Below are 25,184 nucleotides of genomic sequence, written 5' to 3'. Positions count from 1 at the left end.
ACTTTGTCACAAGTCTGGTATCTGTAACTACATGGACTGAGTCCCCTAGTTTACTCCACTGGCCCTCGTGACTGGGGTATGCTGGTTTTGTTACTGGGCTTGTAATGATTGGCAGTTAGCATAGGAAATCTCCAGCAACTTTTGTTTTCCTTGGGATCATATTGGCTAAAGCACATTGATTCCTGTAAGGAGGTTAAAGAAAAAGGAGCCAGCCTTTACTGGAGCTAAGGAAACTGCTAGGTTTTTGCTTAGTTTAATTACCTATGCATTTTAAGTCTGACTTTGCCTCACATTTGTAACTAAGTAAAACCTAGTACCAGTATATTAATAATGTTTACTTTGAAATATTGTTGTCATTGATTCTGGAGTCAGAAGTCAACTACAACAGGAAGATAAGAAATGTAAAATGGGAAGGTCTGTCTGTACCATAAACACACCCTGGCCTCTTATGTATCAGGAGCTCAGAGTGCTTAGACAGTTGAGGGTGGCTACTTGGCCTGAATCACGGGAAGGCCTTACTTTTCTGGCAATGCCTAAAGTAATTATTAGAAGGAAAATAAGAAATGAGGATTAAAAGAAAAATCTGATGGCTTTCACTGCGATCTTCTGTAATTTCAGAGCTAGGGTCTAAATTTTCAGAAGACTGTGTTATCTAGAGGGGTTGTTATGATTTAGTTTCAGTATATACACACATGGATTTCTCATAAGTACCACTCTCCAACTTTCTGTCACTAACCTGTGCAAGCAAAAATATAAGTTGAAGCTCTTCCATCCTCACTAAGATAATGGTGACAGACAGATGGCACAGTGCTTTCTGGTACTAAGGAAGTCCTGGTTTGGGTCTCAGCAATGCATATTGTCTCACAACCAGCTGTGACACCGGTTTGACAGATCACATGTGCACTTCAGGAGTCCCTGTACTCCTGGCAACACTCATTGCATGTAAACCTCATATAAGCATGCACACAAAGACACACACACACAAACACACACACACATACACACACACACAAATGTAAAAATGTAAATGGTATGTAGTTTTACTAATACGAAATGATGAGTGTTTGCAAAAATGACATGTGGAGGATTAGGGATCTTTTCACATGTAGAGACATTTACTTGGAAGAGTTGGATGATAAATGATGACACTAGGTCAAGGATTCCTTTTTTATATAAATGAAGGATACAGCAACAAGGCTTACTTAGGCTAATGCTTTAATGGTGTTACTAGCAATATAAACTAGAAGTTTCTTTTTTGAGGTTTTAGTTAAGTGAATAGAAGAATATTGTAAAACTCTTGAAAAAATAAAATGTACCCTCTTTTCTTTTTTTATTATTATTTTCTATATTCTTTGTTTATATTCCAAATAATTCCCCCATTACGGTTCCCTCCTCCCCATAAGCCCTCTTCCCTCCAGCCCATTCTCCAATCAACCTCTCCCACTTCTCTGTCCTGGTACTCCCCTACAATGCTGCATCAAGCCTTTCTAGGACCAGGGCCCTCTCCTTCCTTCTTCTTGGGAATCATTTGATATGTGAATTGTGTCTTGGGTATTCCGAGCTTCTGGGCTAAGAAGGCAGTGCTATCATCCTTTTAAGGTGTACCCTCCTTTCTACATCAGTGAGTCTCCCTCATTGGAACAGCACATCTACACCATTCTCAGTATCATTAATCTGAAGATTATGTGTTTAGTTGAGCAAAGTATTAGGCGAAAAGATAAGGTTTCCAGAGAGATTAGATCGATTTAATGTTGTTCTATAAATATGGAGTTATCGAAGATTGGAACATGTATAAATAATCTCAAGATGCCTATCTCCTGTGGTAGCTTGTAACGGATCCAGGCTGCTGGGAAGGAGACTGCATGGGCGCCTAGCCCTACAAATCCAGAACTGAATGTTTTGCCAGAGAGAAAGATTCTCATGTTAGATCGCAGACAAGATTATTGATTAGAATGGAAGTGAGAAAAATTCTGCCAAGCCACACAGAGATGTGTACAGACCTCCAAGATGAATAATGCCCCCATGCTAAGGCAGACTTCTGGCACTGAGGCCAAGGGATTCAAACCGTCCTCTGGATTTTCAGGGAAAAATAATCTATCATTAGATGAAGTCAAATTTCTTTCTCCTATTTTAAACAGATCGAATGTGCATTAGAGGAAGAGAGGGAATGGGGAAGATTTTAAACAGAGAATTTTAGGGCATTCCTGGGCCATACTGTAAAACTTCAGAAAACTCTACAAAGTTAGTTGTAAAAGTTGGAATTTTCTAGGTCCCTTTACTATTTCTTTACCCCAAAGACCTTCACCTTCATTTAACTATTCAACTTTTTTTTGGTGTTTATTTTCACCGATGTGTAAAGAAGCTTTTGCTGTGTCCTGCTTAACAGTGCATGTAGATAAATGCAGTTGTGAGCGTCTCACTTGCTCCTTCAGCTCTAATGTATCGTTTCTATCTTACTGAATATGCCTTCTCATTAGGACTTTAAAATATACTTTAGAGCTTTATTAAAGTATATAGTAAATATATTATACATACTATATATATATTAGAATTGAACTAGTTTGTATACTTGCCAATGGTTTCACACATGTGCACATCCATATTTCTTCTTTTAAAAGGTAACTATTTGAATCTTTGGCTTATTTTTATTTTTTTACTCAATATATTATTTATTTACATTTTAAATGATTTTCCTTTTCCTGGACCCCCTCCTCCATGAAAGTCCCATAAGCCCTCTTCCCTCCCCCTATTATCCAATCACCCGCTTCCCGTTTCCCTGTCCTGGTATTCCCCTACACTGTTGCACTGAGCCTTTCCAGGACCAGGGGCCACTCCTTTCTTCTTATTCATTTGATATGTGAATTGTTTCTCGGGTATTCCGAGTTTCTGAGCTAATATCTGCTTATCAGTGAGTACATACCATGTATGTTCTTTTGTGATTGGGTCACCTTACTTAGGATATTTTCCAGTTCCAACCATTTGTTTAAGAATTTCATGAATTCGTTGTTTTTAATAGCTGAGTAGTATTCCAAAGTGTAAATATACTGTATTTTCTTTATCCATTCCTCTGTTGAGGGATATCTTGGTCCTTTCCAGATTCTGGCTATTATAAATATGGCTGCTATGAACATAGTGGAGCATGTGTCCTTATTAAGTGCTAGGGAATCCTCTGGGTATGTGCCCAGGAGTGGTATAGGGGGTCCTCGGGTAGCATCATGCTTAGTCTGTATCTATAGGTCCTTTGAGGAGTTGATTGAGTTTCTTATGAATTTTGGATATTAGCTTCTTATCGGATATATGGCTTGCAAACATCTTCTCCTGTGCCAAAGAATTTTTCTTTTTCTTGAATAATTTAAGTAGGTGTGATTCAAAATTCTAAATTTTTACTATGTTTTTTCTAGTAATTTTAAAGTTCTGGGACTTAAGATTTAATCTTGTCTATTTTAAATTGATTTTTATTATTGTGTTGGTGTATGTTTTGTTTTGTTTTTGTTCTTTTGGTTTTTCATGACAAAATTTCTCTATATTGCCTTGGCTGTCCTCTGTAGACCAAGCAGGCTTAAACTCAGAGAAGGGCCTGCATCTGCCTCCTAAGTGTTGGGGGGGTCAAAGGTGTCTGCTACTACTTTCCAGTTTTTTGAGCTTTATTTTATTATTTTTAATTATGTGTAGGTGGACATACCTGCATTCTGCTATGTGCACAGAAGTTCAGGTGCCAGCAGAGGCTCAAAGCACTGGTTTCCCTGGAGCCAGCTTTATCTGGTTATGAGCCTTCACCTGACTTGGGTGTTCGAAACAGAACGCATCTTCAAGAAGAGCATCAAATATTCTTAACTCCTGAGCTGAGTCTCCAGTCTCCCTGTTTGATGATTTTAAGGATCCAGTTCTATTCCTCTTCATGTAAATAGATGGTTTTCTCAATCCTGTGCATTGGTAGGGCTGTCTTTCCCCTCTGGTGTTTTCTTGGAACCTTTGTTTAGGTTGTGCTATCTGTGACTGCTGCCTGTATAGGGGACACTGCTCTCCTGTCAGGGCTGTCAGCATTCTTCCTCTTGATTGCTGATCATTTGGTGATACATTGTCTGAGTTAGCATCTCTGATTATTTAACATGCTTTTCTGGATATGAATATTGTTTTTCCTCTTCAGATTAGGAAGTTTTCTGTCCTTGTTTCTGTAAATAGGCTGCTTTCCTCTCCTGCTTTCCTTTTGAACTTCTACAATGCAAGTTTGGGTGTGTGCCATGGGACTGTTAAAGAACTGTAGGTTTTCTTCTCTTTCTCATTTTTCTGTTCATTCTTTTCCTTTCCTTTATTATCCCTCTGTTTAGGTGGTTCCAGGTGACTTGTCTTTGAACTTAAAGACTCTGCTCACACACATCAGGTACCAAAGCTCTGAAAAGTTACTTGTTTCAGACACTGTTCCCTGTGTTCCTTTATTTCTATTTGGCTCTAGGCTATCTGGGCTGAACATTTTATATTTTGACTTTAATCTTTGTCTCACCATTCTGTTTGTTGTTTATCTTTCTTCTGTTGTGATTCACAGAGTTTTCTTAAGGTGATTGTTTTGAAGTCTTTATCAGGGATTGTGCAGATGTTAATTTCTCTAGTGTCTGGAATGGAGAACTTGTTCCTTTTCCAGCATCACAGACCATGAGCATCTGTGGTCTTTGTGACTTTGTGTTGATACTTGTGCTTTTGTAGAACTAAAATCTCTTCTAGAATTTAGATGGATTTACATGTGTGAAGTTCTTTACCATTCATCTCCTCCAAGGATTCTGGGATGACCAGCTATCTGGTGAGAACACAAAGAGGATTTCTGCTGGTTTTAGATAGGCAACTACTTTTTAGGTCAATGGGTAGATGGATTTAGTGCCTGGGTCCCCAAGTGTCCATATTGTGTCTTGTTTTGGGGACAAGTCTGAAACCCAAGTCAAATGGTATAGGATTAAACATAGACCTTTGGTCTACGTAAGCAGGCCTAATGATCTGCTCTATAACGGGGAAAAAATTCTCAGAATTTAGATATCCAAAAGCCAGCCTATATTCTCAGCTTACAGTAGCTATCCTATATCTTTAATTTGTTTAGAGACTTAGAATATAGGTGGAGAACCTGGATTTAGGGTTGGACTAAAATATAAATTGTTAAGTGTAGGAGTAGAAATGGTGGTAATGATGTCCATCTCATTCTTAATCCTTATCTGGCCCTTGGAGTTGAACCTAGAGTTTGGAGAGGACAGCCTCAACCTGAGGCGGGTTGAGAAACTGAGACTTATGCCATTTGTTGAGGTCACTGGGATGTATTGTGAAGACGATGATCCCTCTATCTTCCACTTAGACATGGGTTATCTATGTTGTACCAACTGGGCCTGGGCTTTGGGGTGGGATAACTCTCCCCACTAGAAGCAACTGTCCTTCTTACCTTTTTCCGTGCTCTTTCTTTTATTTTAGCAATCTACTCTGATGTGCTAGCATCTATCCTGGAGTCCTAAGATTTTGAGAACCTATTTTCTTTTACAAATGCTTGTTCAAGTTAATATTTGTATGTGGGAATGAATGGATTCCCATTGTTCCATTCTGAATGTCACTTGAGTACTGTCTTTGCACATGCTTTGATACTCACTTGAATTTTGTGGGGTTTTTTTTAAAGATTAATATGTATGAAGGTATTTATGAAAATTTCTTGTGATTTTATACCCTTCTTTCTTTATGAACAGTGTCATTATAATCTATTCTGCCTTTGAGGAAGAGACAAGTAATTTTCCTCATCTGTATAATTTCTGAAACACTTTGGTATTCATAAGTTTAGTCAGTTAGCAAACACTTATTAAAAATCTACTGAAAAGCAAGGCAGAGAGGTAAATGCCCATAATCCCAGGACCGAGGAGGCTGAGAGAGAAAGATCATAGGTTCAAGGCTGGCCTGAGCTACCTAGCATGGACCATGTTTCAGAAAAGAAAAACAAAAAGCAGCAGTCTAAATACACAAAAAGCATATTCCATGTATCTGTGAGGTCTATGAAGACTTTTTAAATATGTTGTTAATATGCTCAAAAACATATGTAATAAATGACCAAATCAGGCCATGCTTCTGAGGCAGGTTGTCTTAAATGATAGCAGAAAAGTTCCTAAAATGCTCTGGTTGATTAAAAGACAGAGATACTTCAGGGTAGAGAGACTTAGTGGTATGATGAATACAGCTTTTCACCTTGGCTAGGGGGAAACTTGGGAGGCAAAGAATAGAGACTACATTGTGATAAAGGCAGAGCACATTAAAATGGGAACGGTTAATTTCTGTCACAGCATGTCCTGTGGAATAAAGAACATGATGGCTTCTGCTTTCACAGGAAGAGGCTCTGAATCTTCCGTCTAGGGAGATGAGCTGGCAAGGCTTTGTCAGGCAGGAAGAGTCTTTCTCAACATCTTTCTTGATAAAACCTAAACACTTTCCGGGCAGGGGGGTAGGAATCAGGGGAGAGAAAGCCTTCTGTACCCAGGCCTGGGGAACCAGGACACTGATGCAGAATAGTGTCATTGTGAACGCAGAGAAAACGGGACAGTCAAGACAATTCAGGGAAATGGTTCTAGTCATTACCTTTACTTTGCTAAATTTACCAAATCTAGATAGCTCAATATATATCTTTTTAGGAGGGATTTACATTGATGAGTTCAGACTGTGGAAATATAACAGTTTTGAACTGTTTGGCTCAGAATTATGAGAGTTAGAGTCCAGCCACCTTGAATACACAGGGAAAAGGAAAAATACCAACATTTTATATGCTATAAAAATCTCACAGATATGCTTCTCAAAGCAGCTCCAGAGGTGTGTACAACTCCTGGAGAGCATGCGTGTTTTGTAATATATATATATATATACTCATCTGATATACAATTGTTCAAGAACACACACCAGGAAGAAGTGGTAACACATGCTTCTGAGAAACACATTATAAAAGAGATGCTGCAAAAGGTAACAACTGTGGAGAGCTAGTCACAGGGATCTAGACTCTTTCTCTTCTCTCTCAATCTCAGCACACTTCTGAAGGTTGTTAGGGGCTCCCCAGAGAAAGCGATTAAGAACAAGTCACTAGGTATTCTTAGGAGGCCCTAGTGTTTCATCACAGTCTTCCTGAAAACCATCTCAGGCTGAGTAATTCCTAATAAAAGTAGAATAGTACTCACTGTGCATCTACAGATTATTGTACCTTCCACAGATTGGGAGCAAATACTAATCTACCTGTGGTTTCAGGATTAGAATGCTAGTTTCTAAACCCCCAAGAGAATAAATTTCTGATATTCTAGTAATGTGACTTGACAAAAATGCAGAGACCTTGATTCATAATGAAATGTTCTAATCCTAGATGTAAGACATTCAGTTGCATGGCAGTGTCCTATCAACAACTAGAAGGTATAGCAAGGGTTATTTCCACTTGAATCACATACTGTGTGTGCATGTATAAGTGTGTGCATATATATATATGTGTGTGTGTGTGTGTGTGTGTGTGCATACATATGGATGCATGTGTATGTAAGTATGTACATGTATATAGCTGTATATATGTGTTCATATATATGTATGTGTGTGTGCGTGGCATATATATTTATATGTGTGAGGATACATAGGTATGTATATATCATATGCGTGTTTGTAGAATGTATAGAGGACTAAGAACATTTGAATCAACATTAGCACCTAGAAAATTTGTGAGAGAAGCAGATTTTCACAACATTAACTGGTTACAAAATCTGTCTCATTTTGGGTTGATTTGATTAGCAATAATCTTTGAATCTAATTTCTCAGGTAATGCCTCTTTCGTCACATTCCAGGGTGGAAAGCTGATTAGCATCTAATTTACATTTTTATTAGCCCATAAAGCTTTTCTGGCTTGTGTCCTTCTATCTATCTCACGCCCAAAGCAATACTTGCTGTCTAATAGTAGCTAATGCAGGCTATGTCAAAGGTCTGAGTGGTGCTAGGACTCTCTTTTTTCCTGTCTTACAAATGATACATGCTTGAAGCTTTGCCAATGGGAGTATAAAATAAGCTGATTATGTGGTATGACCTATTATCCTGTCTCAGTCTCCAGACCAAAAGCCTAGACAGTGAGACATATCCACCTCTGCCTTTAATAAAAGAAGCCACTGCAACGTGGAACACAGTAATTGGGAACACAGACTCTGGTTTCAACTTATGAGAAAACCACTTTTGAATGCCACTGAAGATGTAGTGCTCCTAAATTGTATCTTGGCTATGTAAGATTGTATTTAATAAAATCTTAGCTTCATAAACTAACCATATGACACATAGATGCCAGATTCACCCTGACTGAATGGTAGCTCAAAGCACAAATAGAAATATGTACGATTAATTCTGGTTTATGGGAGTAACTTGTATGCTGGACTAGAGTGTGCTGCCAAAACTAGTCTCTATCTGAATTATTGTCGCCCTGAGTGTTCAAATTTCATGGAGTAATTTAGGATATATTTCTTGATCTGAAAAGTTTTGTGAGAGAATTACCAGTCAATAATAGCGCTCCATGAAATATCAATATCTGGGTAAGAAAAACTGATGGCTTAAGTTCCTCTTATATGCCTCCTGTAAGACAGTTTGGTATTTGAGATGGGTGATTGCTGTGGGCTGAACAGTGGTTACCTCAAATTTGTTTCTTGAAACATTAGCCTCTCTTACTCCAAAATGGGACAGAATTTAAAACTGAATATTAAGCACATAATTGTGATTACATGTGATTATTAGTGAGCTTTAATTATTAGGTGAAATTTAATCCACTGATTATTGTTCTAAGAAGATTAGGAGACAGAGACAGAAGTCTCAGAGGCAACTGCACATAGGCGTGACCATAAGCACAGGGAGAAAGTCCCGCGTGCAAACCAAACAATAGGTCCAGGAACAAACCAAACTTCTGTTTTTTTTAATATTTTTATTTTCTATATTCTTTGATTACATTCCAAATGATTTCCCCTTTCCCGGATCCCCCCTTCCCATATGTCCCATAAACCTTCTTCTCTCCATCCATTCTCCAATCACCTCCCTCCTTTTTTTCTCTGTCCTTATATTCCCCTCCAATGCTAGATCAATCCCTTCCAGGATCAGGACCTTCTCCATACTTCTTCATGGGAGTCATTTGTTATGCGATTTGTGCCTTGGGTATTCAGGGCTTCTGGGCTAATTAATATCCACTTATCAGAGATTGCATTCCATGTGTATTCTTTTGTGACTGCGTTACCTCACTTAGGATGATATTTTCCAGATCAAACCATTTGCCTAAAAATTTTGTGAATTCATTGTTTCTAATTGCTGAGTAGTATTCCATTGTGTAAATAAACCACATTTTCTGTATCCATTCCTCCTTTGAGGGGCATCTGGGTTCTTTCCAGCTTCTGGCTATTATAAATAAGGCTGCTATGAACATAATGGAGCATGTGTCTTTATTGCATGATGGGGAATCCTTTGGTTATATGCCCAGGAGAGGTATAGCAGGGTCCTCCGGAAGTGTCATGTCCAGTTTTCTGAGGAACCACCAGACTGATTTCCAAAGTGGTTGTACCTTCTTACAGCCCCACCAGCAGTGGAGGAATGTTCCTCTTTCTCCACATCCTCACCAACACCTGCTGTCTCCTGAGTTTTTGATCTTAACCATTCTGATTGTTGTAAGGTAAAATCTCAGGGTTGTTTTGATTTGCACATCCCTAATGACTAATGATGTTGAGCACTTCTTAAGGTGCCTCTCAGCCATCTGAATTTCTTCAGGTGAAAATTCTTTGTTTAGATCTGTACCCCATTTTTTAATAGGGTTATTTGGTTCCCTTGGGTCTAACTTCTTGAGTTCTTTGTATATATTGGATATTAGCCCTCTGTTAGATTTAGGGTTGGTGAAGATCCTTTCCCAATTTGACGGTTGCCGTTTTGTCCTTTTAATAGTGCCCTTTGCCTTACAGAAACATTGTAATTTTATGAGGTCCCATTTGTCAATTCTTGATCTTAGAGCATAAGCTATTAGTGATCCATTCAGGAACTTTTTCCCTATGCCCATGTCCTCTAGGGTCTTCCCCAGTTTCTTTTCTATTAGTTTCAGTGTGTCTGGTTTTACATGGAGGTCCTTGATCCACTTGGAGTGAAGTTTAGTACATGGAGATAAGAATGGATCAATTCACATTCTTCTGCATGCTGACCTCCAATTGAACCATTTGTTGAAAAGGCTATCTTTTTTCCACTGGATGTTTTTGGCTCCTTTGTCAAAGATCAAGTGACCATAGGTGTGTGAGTTCATTTCTGGATCTTCAATTCTATTCCATTGGTCCACTTGTCTGTCACTGTGCCAATACCATGCAGTTTTTAACACTACTGCTCTGTAGTATTGCTTGAAGGCAGGGATATTGATTCCCCCAGAATTTCTTTTGTTGTTGAGAATAGTTTTAGCTCTCCTGGGTTTTTTGTTATTTCAGATGAATTTGAGAATTGCTTTTCTAACTCTGTGAAGAACTGAGTTGGGATTTTGATGGGGATTGCATTGAATCGGTAGATTGCTTTTGGCAAGATGGCCATTTTAACTATATTAATCCTGCCGATCCATGAGCATGGTAGATTTTTCCATTTTCTGAGGTCTTCTTCGATTTCCTTCTTCAGAGACCTGAAGTTCTTGTCGTTTAGATCTTTCACTTGTTTGGTTAGAGTCACACCAAGTTACTTTATATTGTTTGTGGCTATTGTGAAGGGTGTCATTTCCCTAACTTCTTTCTCAGCCTGCTTATCTTTTGAGTATAGGAAGGCAACTGATTTGCTTGAGTTGATTTTATAACCAGCCACTTTGCTGAAGTTGTTTATCAGCTGTAGGAGTTCTCTGGTGGAGGTTTTCGGGTCACTTAAGTAGACTATCATGTCATCTGCAAATAGTGATAATTTGACTTCTTCCTTTCCAATTTGCATCCCCTTGACCTCCTTATGTTCTCTAATTGCTCTAGCTAGAACTTCAAGTACTATATTGAAAAGATATGGAGAGAGAGGACAGCCTTGTCTAGTCCCTGATTTTAGTGGGATTGCTTCAAGTTTCTCTCCGTTTAGTTTGATGTTGGCTACCGGTTTGCTGTATATTGCTTTAACGATGTTTAGGTATGGGCCTTGAATTCCTGTTCTTTCCAAGACTTTTAGCATAAAAGGATGCTGAATTTTGGCAAATGCTTTTTCTGCATCTAATGAGATGATCATATGGTTTTTTTCTTTGAGTTTGTTTATGTACTGGATAGCATTGATGGATTTCCTTATATTGAACCATCCCTGCATCCCTGGGATGAAGCCTACTTGATCATGATGGATGATCGTTTTGATGTGTTCTTGGATTCGGTTGGCAAGAATTTTATTAAGTATTTTTGCATCAATATTCATAAGTGAAATTGGCCTGAAGTTCTCTTTCTTTGTTGGATCTTTGTGTGGTTTTGGTATCAGCGTAATTGTGGCTTCATAGAACAAGTTGGGTACAGTTCCTTCTGTTTCTATTTTGTGGAATAGTTTGAAGAGTATTGGTGTTAGGTCTGATAGAATTCTGCACTGAAGCCATCTGGTCCTGTGCTTTTTTTTGGTTGGGAAAATTTCTATGACCCTTTTTATTTCTTCAGGTGTTATAGGACTTTTTAGTTGATCTATTTGATCCTGATTTAGTTTTGGTGTCAGATATCTGCCTAGGAAACTGTCCATTTCCTCCAGATTCTCTAGTTGTGTTGAGTATAGGCTTTTGTAGTAGGATCTAATGATGATTTGAATTTTCTCAGTTTCTGTTTTTATATCTCCCTTTTCATTTCTAAGTTTGTTAATATGTATACTGTCTCTGTGCCCTTTGGTTAGTCTGGCTAAGGGTTTATCTATCTTGTTGATTTTCTCAAAGAACCAGCTCCTGGTTTCGTTGATTCTTTGTATGGTTCTCTTTCTTTCTACCTGATTGATTTCAGCCCTGAGTTTGATGATTTCCTGCCTTCTACTCCTCCTGGGTGAAATAGCTTCTTTTTTGTTCCAGGGCTTTCAGGTGTGTCATTAAGCTGGTAATGTATGCTCTCTCCATTTTCTTTTTGGAGGCACTCGGGGCTATGAGTTTTCCTCTTAGTACTGCTTTCATTGTGTCCCATAGATTTGGGTATGTTGTGTTTTCATTTTCATTGTGTTCTAAAAAGTCTTTAATTTCTTTCTTTATTTCTTCCTTGACCAAGGTATCATTGAGTAGAATATTGTTCAGTTTCCACGTGTATGTGGGTTTTCTGTTGTTTTTGTTGCTATTGAAGACCACTTTTACTCCATAGTGATCTGATAGGAGACATGGGATTAGTTCGATCTTCTTATATTTGTTGAGGTCTGTGTTGTGACCAATTATATGGTCGATTTTGGAGAAGGTACCATAAGGTGCTGAGAAAAAGGTATATTCTTTTGCTTTAGGATAGAATGTTCTATATATATATATATCTGTTAAATCTAACTCATCCAAAGCTTCAATTAGTTTCATTGTGTCCCTGTTCAGTTTCTGTTTTCCTGATCGGTCCACTGAGGAAAGTGTAGTGTTGAAGTCACCCACAATTATTGTGTTAAGTTCAATGTGTGCTTTGAGTTTAATGAAATATCTTTTATGAATGAGGGTGCCCTTGCATTTGGAGCATAGATGTTCAGGATTGAGAGTTCTTCTTGTATTTTTCCTTTGACCAGCAAGAAGTGTCCCTCAGAGTGTCTTTTGATGACTCTGGGTTGAAAGTGAATTTTATCTGATATTAGAATGGCTACTCCAGCGTGTTTCCTGAGACCATTTGCTTGTAAAATTGTCTTCCAGCCATTTACTCTAAGGTAGTGTTTGTCTTTGACCCTGAGGTGTGTTTCCTGTATGCAGCAAAATGTTGGGTCCAGTCGGTTAGTCTATGTCTTTTTATTGGGGCATTGAGGCCATTGATGTTAAGAGATATTAAAGAATAGTGATTGTTACTTCCTGTCATTTTTGATGTTATTTTTTAAATTTGATTGGTTAACTTCTTTTGGGTTTGATGAGAGAAGGTTACTATCTTGCTTTTTCCAGGGTGAAGTTTCCCTCCGTGTATTGGTGTTTTCCTCCTCTTATCCTCTGTAGGGCTGGGTTTGTGTATAGATATTGGGTAAACTTGGTTTTGTCATGGAATATCTTAGTTTCTCCATCTATGGTGATTGAGAGTTTTGCTGGGTATAGTAGTTTTGGCTGGCATTTGTGTTCTCTTAGAGTCTGCATGAGATTTGCCCAGGATCTTCTAGCTTTCATGGTGAGAAGTCTGGTGTGATTCTGATAGGTCTTCCTTTATATGTTACTTGGCCTTTTTCTCTTACTGCCTTTAATATTCTTTCTTTGTTTTGTACATTTGGTGTTTTTATTATTATGTGATGGGAGGTATTTCAGTTCTGGTCCAGTCTGTTTGGAGTTCTGTAGGCTTCTTGTATATTCATGGGCATCTCTCTCTTTAGGTTAAGGAAGTTTTCTTCCATAATTTTATTGAAGATATTTGCTGGCCCTTTAAGTTGTAAATCTTCACTCTCATCTATGCCTATAATCCTTAGGTTTGGTCTTCTCATTGTGTCCTGGATTTCCTGGATATTTTGGGTTACAAGCTTTTTGCATTTTGCATTTTCTTTAACTGTTGAGTCCATGGTTTCTATGGTATCTTCAGCATCTGAGATTCTTTCTTCTATCTCTTGTATTCTGTTGTTGATATTTGCATCTATGGCCCCTGATTTCTTCCCAAGGTTTTCTATCTCCAAAGTTGTCTCCCTTTGAGTTTTCTTAGTTGTTTCTACTTCTGATTTTAGATCCTGGATGGTTTTGCTTAGCTCCTTCACTTGCTTGTTTGTGCTTTCCTGTAACTCTTTAAGAGATTTTTGTGTTTCCTCTTTCATGACCTCAGCCTGTTGATCAAAGTTCTTCTGTATTTCTTTAAGTGATTTTTGCATTTCCTCCTTATTGGCTTTTGTATTCTCCTGAATTTCTTTCAATGATTTTTGTGTTTCCCTTGTAAGGGCTTCTAATTTTTGATCCATTTTCTCCTGAATTTCTTTAAGTATGTCCTTCATGTGTTCCTGTACCAGCATCATGACCAGTGATTTTAAATCCAAATCTTGTTTTTCTGGAGTGATGGGGTATCCAGGACATGCTGTTAAAGGAGAATTGGGTTCAGATGCTGCCATATTGCCTTGATTTCTGTTAGTGATGTTCCTGCATTTGCCTTTTGCCATCTAGTTCTCACTGGTGTTAGTTGGTCTTGTCAATGCTGGACTCACCAGTGCAAGCTGACTCTTCCCAGGTGGCCTCTGGTGCACAGCTGACCTCCTGCACTGCCTGGAGACAGGGTGCTGTGGCCAAGGCTGTTCAGATCCCTGAAGCAGACACCTGAAGGCTCCTGCAGGGGCCTGCTGGACTCACCAGAGCACACTGACTCCTCCCAGCTGGCCTCCCGGATGCCCTTCTTACCTCTTGCAAGACCTGGAGATGTGGTGTTGCAGCCCAGGCTGTTCTGGATCCCGAAGCAGAGATCTGAAGCCTCCTGCCAGAGGCCTCAGGACTGGAGTCTAAGTTCTGTGCTGGAGCAAGCTGTGCACTCCCAGTCTGCTTCCAGTTGCACACCAGGCCTCTTGCACTTCCTTGAGACCGAGTGCTGTGGCCCAGGCTGTTCAGATCCTGAAGCAGACACCTGAATGCTCCTGGAGGGGCCTTCTGGACTCACCAGAGCACACTGACTCCTCCCAACTGGCCTCCTGGGTGCCCCTCTGGCATCTTGCAGGACCTAGAGATGTGGCGTTGCAGCCCGGCTGTTCTGGATCTGGAAGAGGAGATCTGAAGGCTCCTGCCAGAGGCCTCAGGCCAAACCAAACTTCTAATGCTGTAGTTTGGTGATTAAAGGTCTCCTTTCCAACTGCTCATTTGGTCTGATGTTTATTTTACATTTTATTGATCCTAATAAATTCTAGGGCAGTGTCTCATGAATTTGAATGCTCTGGGACATTAGGCTGGGTGAATAGGCTGGGAGGGTCAGTAGGTCAAATTGCCTGCTGAGAGGCATAGGCCTTGCTTCCAGAGGGATGATTATGTTCTGAAGATGTCTGCCCAGCTTTGCTACCATGATAAAGCAACAATGACTTGTGGACTGTGATTTTTCATGATAGGTTTGTTAAATCTGTAATGCATAGTTAGAGGTGTATCACAGTCTAGAAGAGGCACCAGGACGCCATTGTGCCTTTCTTGTGAAGATTCAGACCTGTACAGTGTCTTCCTGACATGTGTTCCATCTATCACGCCCCCAGTCTTCCACTCTTATCAGGTGGGATGACAGAGCCATATTTGGACTGCAAAAAGGACACCAGCCTCCATGAGGGCACCAGCTTTTCCAGTTACAATTTCATCATCTCGGATGACTTTGCCAGATTCCTTTGTGCTTTTAGTTTTGTTTGTTTTGTCTGACAAATAAGGAGGAGGAGGAGGACTAAAGGAGACTTAAATCTATACATTTGGGGCAAGGTTATTGAAAGGGCTTGGGTTGGGATTCAAGGGTACTTTGATGCAGAATGCCCTTTAAAGTAAGAGATTTTGAGATGTTATTAGTTGTTGCTAATGCTGTGTTAACAGAGCATGCTGGGGACTCAGAAGAGAGTTCAGTGCAATGAGATGAAATAGGGGTCCCTTCCTATGGGCTTCAGAAGGAGGAGGTTCCATTATACTGTTTGTAATCAGCCTTTCTCTCATTCCTGGGTGTCAGATGCATCTGGGAGCCAGGGTCGGTAGGCTTCCTCGTGGCAAGTGAACCTTTGGGTGGCCCCTGCTCTCCAGGATGGTGAGGCTTGTGGAAGAGGAAGAGGCTGCTGCAGATGCACGCGGCCTACCAGCCTCCAGCTCAAACCCGACAAGCATCACCTTGGCGTGTAAATTCTTAATTGTTTTGTTTTGTTGCAATTTGTTTGGATTTCAAATAAAGTTCACAATATACTGGAGGCAGCTATGGTTCTTTATGTTATAAATTCATCAGAGAAAAGGAGAGAACATATGAGCAAGATAGAGAGGCAGACACACATTGTAATTTAACCATTCTCTTGTCTGTGCCTCTGGGGAGAAAACTAAAGCCATTACAAGAGAAATAATGTGGAGAGCCTTGCAAGCTTTTTGGTAAACAAAACTCTCTACTGAAACTCTGAGATGATTTAGTTAAGAATGAATTGAAAAACCATCAACTACATTTCAGGGAAAATAGAAATAAATTCCAAAATAACTGGAAGCACTTCTGGGCCATGCTTGGTAAGTGTTTACGAGCTGAGGGGGACCAGCAGGACCAAATACTTTCAGTGCAGTTGCCTCACCTGGCCATGCTCTCAGCATGAGTGCCTATCTGTGAAAAATGAAACACCCCCTCTCCACACGGCATAGGCATCCTGGCTGCTTTCTACCTTTCCTTTGCTACTACTGCAAAGGAACCTACAGATGCTGATGACTGCTTTGTGTACTGGCAGCTGCAGAAGAAACCATAGAGAAACAGGCTTGACAGTGTTCCACAGATCTAAGTGTTTAGGTACAGAGCAGTCTGTGTGTTTGGTGTGTGTCAGTGTTTCTGTGTGTCTGTGCGTCTGTGCGTCTGTGTGTCTGTCTCTGAATATCTCTGCATCTGAGTGTGTTCTATGTTTATCTGTGTGTCTCTATGTGTATTCATGTGTGGTTTTGTATGTGTGCATGTATCTATGTGCCTCTGTGTGTCTGTGTGCCTGTATGTGTGTCTTTCTGCATAGCTCTGAGTATATGTTTGTGTATATATGTGTGTGTGCATCTATGTGTGCACTATGTTTATCTGTGTGTATCTCTGTGTATATTCATATGTGTTTCTGTGTAGGTGTGCATGTGTCTGTGTGTCTGTGGTGTATGTGCCTGTGTCTGTGTACATATTTGTCTGTGACTGTGTCTGTGTCTGTATGCACATCTGTGTGTGCCTGTGTGTCTGTGTGTCTGTGTCCCTGTGTGTCTGTGTGTCTGTGTATGCATGTATTATTTCTCACTGTATCTTTACACTCAGACAGTAAAGACCAGGTAAAGTTCTCTTTGAGCCAGCCAATAATGCTTTAATAGTTCAGGTAGTGATTCCTGCACTGTATTTGTGGCTGTCTGAATATATTTTGTTTGTATATTGTGAAGATAATTCCTGCGTTAGTCTGAGTCATTGTGAAATACCATCCCATCATTTCTGAAATTGTGACTTTGACGTTGGGTGAAGTGAAATAAACTTCCTGGAAAAAAAAAAAAAGCTGTGTTTGGCTGTGTCCAAAAACTTTTGGGAAAAGTCTGTGCTCACTGTTATTGATGGAACAACTGGGATTTCAGTACTATGGAGAGATTTAAATTCTGTATGTTCAGAGAGTAATTACCTTATCATTGGCTATCATTAGCCTTCTGGTATAACCATTCCATGCTCCATTCTTTTTTTTTTTATTCGATATAATTTTTTATTTACATTTCAAATGATTTCCCCTTTTCTAGCCCTCCACTCCCCGAAAGTCCCATAAGCCCCCTTCTCTCCCCCTGTCCTCCCACCCACCCCTTCCCACTTCCCCGTTCTGGTTTTGCCAAATACTGCTTCACTGAGTCTTTCCAGAACAAGGGGCCACTCCTCCTTTCTTCTTGTACCTCATTTGATGTGTCCATGCTCCATTCTTTCTATGGATTAATATCTCCTAAAAACCTCTTAGAGCAAGGTTTTCAACCATCCTAATGCTGTGACCCTTTAATACAGTTCCTCACGTTGTGATGACCCCCAATTATAAAATTATTTCTGTTGCTACATTGTAACTGTAATTATGCTCTTGTTATGAGTAAGAATGTAAATATCTTTGTTTTCCAATGGTCTTCGGTGACCCCTGTGGAAGGGTTGTTCAATCCACAAAGGGGTCACAACCCATAGGTTCAGAAACACTGTCCTAGAAGCTATTAACTCAGCAGAATCCTAAGAGTGTCATCATATAGCCTCTCAGACCTGTAGAATAGCTCCCACAATCGCAGTGTACACACCTTTTTGGAGTAGCCACAAATGTGTTTTAAAATTTCCTCCACTTATGACTTTCTTTATTCTCTAAAACTATAAAAGCTTCATTTAGTTGTTTCTGCATTAGAATGTGGGATTTGGGGTAACCTACATCTCTGTTTGTGGGTCATTGTCATTCAAAATGGCTCCAGAATAAATTATTTCTTATTTTCCTTAATAGCTGTGGTTTAAGAAGCTGGAAAGAACCCAGGTATCCCTCAACAGAAGAGTGGATGCAAAAAGTGTGGTATATATACACAATGGAGTACTATTCAGCCATTAGAAACAATGAATTCATGAAATTCTTAGGCAAACGGATGGAGCTGGAGAACATCATACTAAGTGAGGTAACCCAGACTCAAAAGATGAATCATGGTATGCACTCACTAATAAGTGGATGTTAACCTAGAAAACTGGAATACCCAAAACATAATCCACACATCAAATGAGGTACAAGAAGAACGGAGGAGTGGCCCCTTGTTCTGGAATGACTCAGTGAAGCAGTATAGGGCAAAACCAGAACAGGGAATTGGGAAGGGTTGGGTGGGAAAACAGGGGGAGGGAAGGGGGCTGATGGGACTTTCGGGAGTGGTGGGTCTAGAAAAGGGGAAATCATTTGAAATGTAAATAAAAAATATATAGAATAAAAAAAATAGCTGTGGTTTAACAGTGGCCAGGGCAGAGTCTCATCTGATTAATTTCTTCATTACCTGAATGCCCTACATAGTGGTCTGAAGTCAACTTTCTAATCCCTGGTCTCTTCACTGTAAAGTGAGTTTAACATTAGTTGTTCATAGAGGAGAGCAAACAGTACATTACATCAACAACTGAGAAAGAGTGAGCTTCTCCAGTTTTCTGTGGTCAAGAGATCGTATGATATATGTGTATATATGTACCCAAAGAGAAGAGGATTCGATGCATGTTTATTGATTGTTTGGGCCTTTTACAAATCAGTGTATGCATCTGAATTTGATAGATGGATAAATCATAGAAATACTGGAGCCAAATACAGCCTATGTTTTCCTCCCTCTTACAGCATAGTAAATTCACATCTGAGCTGCAGCTTCTATTCTTCATATCTGAGAACCTATAGCCTGTGTGATCTGCCATTATTGAAGTAGACAGCTGCCTACATCAATGGAAATTTCATTGTAAAATTGTTTAACAGAATTCATGATTACAGAAGGACTAACACACTAGAGATACTAATGGAGGGTCTGTATTTGGCATGTGGAGACCTGTCCAAGCCAGCATCATGTACTGTTTTACAGTAAATGTGGGTGACAAAGGCTTCACTACCATCAATTATTCATATTCATTCTTATTCAATTATTCTTATTCATTGGCATTGCCCTACCCCGTACACCAAGAGTTACACAGAGCAGTGAGTATGCACCTGCACTTGGCTTAGTTAAGAAAAGTGTGCATGTTACCCCATGCACTCAGCAGCATTTCACACCCAAAGCTGCACCCCAAGGTGCTGGGACAGCACTCTCTCCTTGCTTTCTCTCACATCAGGGACCAGTAGTCTCTCCTCTTATTCAGGGATCCTCTCTGAGTTAATTCTTCCCTTCAGCCCTCTAGCCTAATCCAGCTTTCTACTATTGTTATGATCTCAACTTTGATTTCTGCACACACAGTTTAAAAACCATGCAGTGAATGAAAACTTCTCCATTAGTTAATTGGCCTCTGTAAACGGTAGTATCCCTGATTCACGGAATGTGAGTTCTGTGATTCCCATCGGCGGTATTGAAGTTGAGGCACATTGCTTTCCTAGAAACAAAGAGGTTTGCTTTATTTTATAAACTAAGTGCAGTGTGTTGTTAGATAATAAGATAGATCAGTTACAACCTGATGTAATATAACTTAGTCTAGCCTTGAGAGTGGTTTCTAGAATTTCCCATATAATGCTTCTAGACCAAAGTAGACTGTGGTTAACTAAAGCCCCAGGAAGGGAAACTACGCTGCTCCGTGGATACTGCAGAATTCCACTGGAAACGCCACACAAAACAGGCTGTTCTCTCAGACTGAAGACAGGGTATATTGAAAATATTAACTGCAACTGTTAGTTCTAAAGTGAATGAGCTGTGAAACTTTACATTTTTAATATGTATACCTTTTATTTTTATTTCTGTGTGTCTGTGTATGTGGTACATGTGTCTAGTGGTGTGGAGCTAGAGTTACAGGTGGTTGTGAGCTGCCTAGTGTGGCTGCTGGAACTGAAAATCAGCTCTCATGCCAGGCAGTGATGGCTCACGCCTGTACTCCCAGCACTTGGGAGGCAGAGACAGGCGCATTTCTGAGTTCAAGGCCAGTCTGGCCTACAGAGTGAGTTCCAGTACAGCCAGGGCTACACAGAGAAACCCTGTCTCAAAAATCAAACAAACAAACGAACAAACGAACAAACATGAGCTCTCAATGCTTGGCTGCTGAGCCATTTCTTCAGCTCAAACACTACTGAATATGGTGACTCAGGTTGATTTTTTGTTTTTGTTGGGGGCAGAGAGCATTTCATCGAATTACTTTTCTCATCTGACCAATAATTTAATTCGTATGCTATGTAAGAAGAGAACAAAAGATGCTGAGTCCAAACCCATTTCATGTGCTGCTGGTTACTGGCTATAGGAGTCGTTAAGCTTTGTACACTGGGTAGGGAGGGAAATTGGGTGACGCGCTAAGAAATTATCACTGGTAGAGTCCTACCTGAATTGATTGAGTAGAGTTTGCCTTGAGCAGGGGAAGTCAATGATCTGTGTGTCTCTAATTCACAGGCTAAGAAAGCAGAGCCACAGGAAGGTGCTGAAGAGACGAGCCTGCTAAACACCACTTGCACAAACATCAGCTCACCAAAGGTTGGGCATCCTTCAGAGGAGTGCAACAACCATTCCCCAGGTCTTCTCCTAAGATCTATGAATGTTTATGGCTCTAATTGAAATGTTATACATTCCACAGGGAAGAAGAAAATGCTTTTTACATAACTGTACTGAGATTTTTGTCTTTCCTCATAAACAGTGCAAACTGATGCTATACATTTACAACAATGTCTCTGGATATCTGTATTAATTTTATAGTGAGTAAGATTTTGTAGTAATGAGAAAGCATAAAATAAAGGAAAATCTTCTGTTCCCAACAAGATACTGTGACCTGTGGGGACCTGCGGAGTGACTTCTTTAGGAGACATGACTCAAACGTGTTTCGTAGATTTTACAAATAGCTTTATTTGTGTCTCCGTTCACACTTGCTTTAGGAATTGTGTATTGTTGAGGAAAGGTCCACTTGGATTCAGGATATGAAAAATTTCAAAGATAACTAATAAGGAGGTGGAAAGCTGCTATTTATTCCTTTAATGAGCTTCATAAGCTGTTATATCTTAGTAGAATATGAAAATGGTGGGACTTTGAATCCGATGACCAGGACTCCAGATCCAATCTGTACTCAATGGCTCTGTAATTGTAAGAAAGTTTCTCTCAGGAGACATGATGTGCTACCTAATTAGCAGGGACAATTAAAACTCCTCTAGTGCATATAAAATTAGCCACATGTTTACACAGTGGTCTGTTTAAAAGGCAGTACTTGATAAAGTTAAGACAATATTGAATACCTTCCCAGGACTTTATCTTGCTGACGGTATAGGCAGCATCCCCACCCTGCCCCAACTGTGGCTCCCGCAGCACCTGCAACATCTGGGCCTTTGTGGGTCTTGGGTCTCCACTCACTGTCAGAGCTCTCACTCCACTCCTTCAGAGTCTCTGACATAGAGATCATGTAGATGATACCCACTTCTCTATAGCTGTCCATATTTTATCACTCTATATACTCACTGGCAACTCAGTTTATATAATATCTTCTTTTCTCCATTGTCTAACTCATCTTTGTAACCATGCTCCACAAAAAATAAAAATAAAAATAAAAATGGAGATTTTGTTTGCTGTCTTGGCCCAGCCATCTCAGTACTCAGAACAGTGTCTGAGGTATATTTGTGTTTAACAAATGCTTTTTCAAGTGATATATAAGAGGAAAGATTAGAGAATAGACTTGCATCTCTCCGCATTCTGTATGAAGCAATCTGTAGAGTGTTTTGTGCATACGCTTTAACTAGACACTGTAATAAAGCTAAAGTTATTTTCTAGGAGTTGAAGCCAGAATCTTGCATGTGTCAGGCAATGATCTACCACTGAGTCACAGCCTAATCCTTCTATTACTGCTTTCCAATAAAGAAAGCAGGTCATGAGAGTCAGTAACTTCCTCAAAGAAAGAAGAGAAAGCTGTGGCGGCCACGCTGCCTGAATGCAAAGTGTTTGCTCTCCATCTCATCACAGTGCCTCTCATATCCAGACTTCTTTATATTTAATCGATGTTTCAGTACATTGTTATATAATGCGTTGAACTCAGTATGCAATCACATTTACATAGCTAAATTTTACTGTCAGAGTAAATGAGTTTGTCCAGTAGTTAGGAAAAACAAAAAAAAAAAAACAAAAAACAGAATCAGTTCTAGGATCTGAAAAACCAGTGTCTCACACAATGGCAAATGACTAGAAAAGGCAGGTAACATATTTTTCCTCTTGCGTAAGAGAGGCAAGACTCACCTCTGTGTGGCCAGCTATTGCAGCGATGTGGAGGGCTGTGAGGCCGCCATATCCCACTTGCTGAACATCTGCTCCGCTATGCAACAGTGAAGTGATAAGTTCCGGGCTATCCTGTAATGAGATACAACTTGAGTGTTTTTTTCCGCTCACAGCAGATGGTGAGGCTGTATGTCAGATGCTGTTGATTTCCTGGTTATGGGAGGCTTGGGTGTTCAAAGAAAGCCTAAGTGTGACTTCTGAGAAAAGCTTGCATCAGCAAGCAGAATGGCTCAGGTGGCTGAGACCAAATGGCAGAATGGAGTAGCGCCTATCAGCCTGTGCAACATAACTAGGAAAGGTGGACAGAGTACTTATCTGTGGCAAGGTTGCTCAAGAGCATCCATCTTCCAAGTGTCTAGCCCGCAAACATGACTTCTCAGTAACTAACGTCAACCCCAAGGAGGTCAAGAGCTTATAGGAAGAGTCTAAAGTTGAAACATTTTTTAATTTTGAGAATGAAGATGAAACATTTCGTCTAAGATGAAAATATAACAAATGGAGAATAAACCACAATTCACTGGACTTTTGTGGTAGTTATATAATTCTTCTTTCTAATACAAAGGCATCGTGGGACATGCACAATAACTCAGTATTGTCTAACTTGGTTCAGAACATGAAAAGGCGATGTGATAGCTTGTGTATTCACAAACCCCCAGATATTGGTAGAAACACAAACTTCTCTCTGCTTCACCTTCTATTAAAAACTCAAAGCAGCATGGTGGTGCAGGCCTGCAATGCCAGCCGTCGGGAGGCTGAGGCCAGTCTCTGTCTCAATAAATAAATGAGCCATACATACATACATACATACATACATACATACATACATAATCTCAGTGTCTATAATACTTCTTGCATTAATACATGAAGTGTCAGGAAAGAATAATCTTTGTATGACTGATCACTTATGAACTAAATCTCGTAATTTCAAAACTCAATAATATAAATAAAATTCCACTGCTTATAAATTAAGTGAATTTTTTAACATCATCATATACAAACATATGAAGGTTTAGAAAAAGTAACTTAAGAGTTTCAAACTTAGGCGAAGATCTTCAGACTCATGCAGCGAATCTTTCCTTCCACCTACCTGCTCTACCATGAAAACTAAATACCATGGAGAGTCTTCTGATTTGCTTTTCTGTTGTCGTGACCTCAGTGACTGGGGAGATGAGGGGATGTTCCATGTTGCTCTTCCGAGTCACAGCCAGTCTTTGAGGGACCCTACACCGGAACTCATGGCAGGGACCGGAAGCGGAAACCATGGCCGAATGGTACTTGCTAGCTCGATCAGCTGTCTTTCTTACACTCCCATGGAGCAACAGCCTTTCACATCAATCAACACTCAAGACAATTCCACACAGACATGGCCACTGGTCAATCCAAGGAAAGCAATTCTCTACTGGCCGATCCCTCTTCCCAAATGATCCTAAATTGTGTTAATTGGACAAAAAACTAACTGGGACACATTGGCTCTTTCTGCTTTACCCCCAAACAAACACACCAACAAACCAATCAACCCTCTCTTTCTCCACTCAGAAGATACCACACTTGGACCAAGTGTACGCTAATTTCCTGTCACCTTGCCTTCACTTAGTGATCTTCTGGTATAGCCTACAGTGCTGAAGAGGGCCAGTCAGCACTCTGCCATGGCTTGGTCTGCTCTATGCGGCCTAGTGCAGGTCTGAACAGGTCTGCACTATGATCTCCTCCTAATCCCGGTTCTGCCTTCTACCTCAGAAGGTGTCACTTGACCTCATTTTTTTGAAGCTCTCCATCCTCAGACTCTGCTTCTCAACTATCCCTGTGGACCTTTTGGATCGTAAAGTGAGCCTCCTTCATAAGTTTAGATTGAGCCAGGGCTCAGAGTTGAACTTCGGTCTACTAACTGTGAAAATATAATTTTCTTAACAAACCAAGCTACCCCTTGTCCTTGACTCCCAGCCTGTTCTCATGTTGTGGTGGGCTGTAATAAGACTCACATAAAAAGATAACTGTAATGGGCTGAACGGGGAAGTGCTCCCTTCAGGGAAGCACCGCGTCTCAGTGTTTGCCTTACTATCTTTCATTTATTTATCATCTATATTGTTCCTTAACCGTGGAGATTGTGAGCCCTTAGATGGAAAAAGCATGGAAATTATCCCAGCATTCATGTCATGAACACATAAGACTGCTTCGGAGGCTCAGCTAACTCAGGCTTGGAAGAGAAGGTGTTCCAGGAAGCAAAACTGTCTGATGTAAGGATGGAGAGAAGATGCTGTTTGTAATGTAATTATTATATCAAGTTATGAACATAAATGTTTAATTAACGTGAGGGTCTATTATTAACACTGTTTTTAAAAGTCATCATTACTTGGAAATTTTGGTTAAGAATGCCTCCCCCCAAATGGGATTATTTTTCCTTCTTCAAAGAATTTTTTATTACTTTCTTGACAAATCCCCATATGGGAAAAATGCAATCCTTAGTCAAGTCATTTGTACAAACAGAAAGAGGACTTGG

The 25,184-nt window shown here is 40.0% G+C and overlaps 1 protein-coding gene across 1 annotated transcript in view; it reads right to left on the bottom strand.

Annotated features, from left to right (window-relative positions):
- Positions 1–25,184, bottom strand: part of Tnni3k (TNNI3 interacting kinase) — a 287,127-nt gene that overhangs the window by 241,178 nt on the left and 20,765 nt on the right. The window contains exon 5 of the mRNA XM_052178863.1: positions 22,649–22,759. Coding sequence (XP_052034823.1) covers positions 22,649–22,759 — 111 coding nt within the window. The remainder of the gene's footprint in view (positions 1–22,648; positions 22,760–25,184) is intronic.

This window comes from Apodemus sylvaticus, chromosome 4 (genome assembly GCF_947179515.1).
Source record: "Apodemus sylvaticus chromosome 4, mApoSyl1.1, whole genome shotgun sequence".
Classification (NCBI taxonomy): domain Eukaryota; kingdom Metazoa; phylum Chordata; class Mammalia; order Rodentia; family Muridae; genus Apodemus; species Apodemus sylvaticus.
The sequence above is the reverse complement of the archived record's forward strand: the minus strand, read 5'-3'. Positions and strand labels throughout refer to the sequence as shown.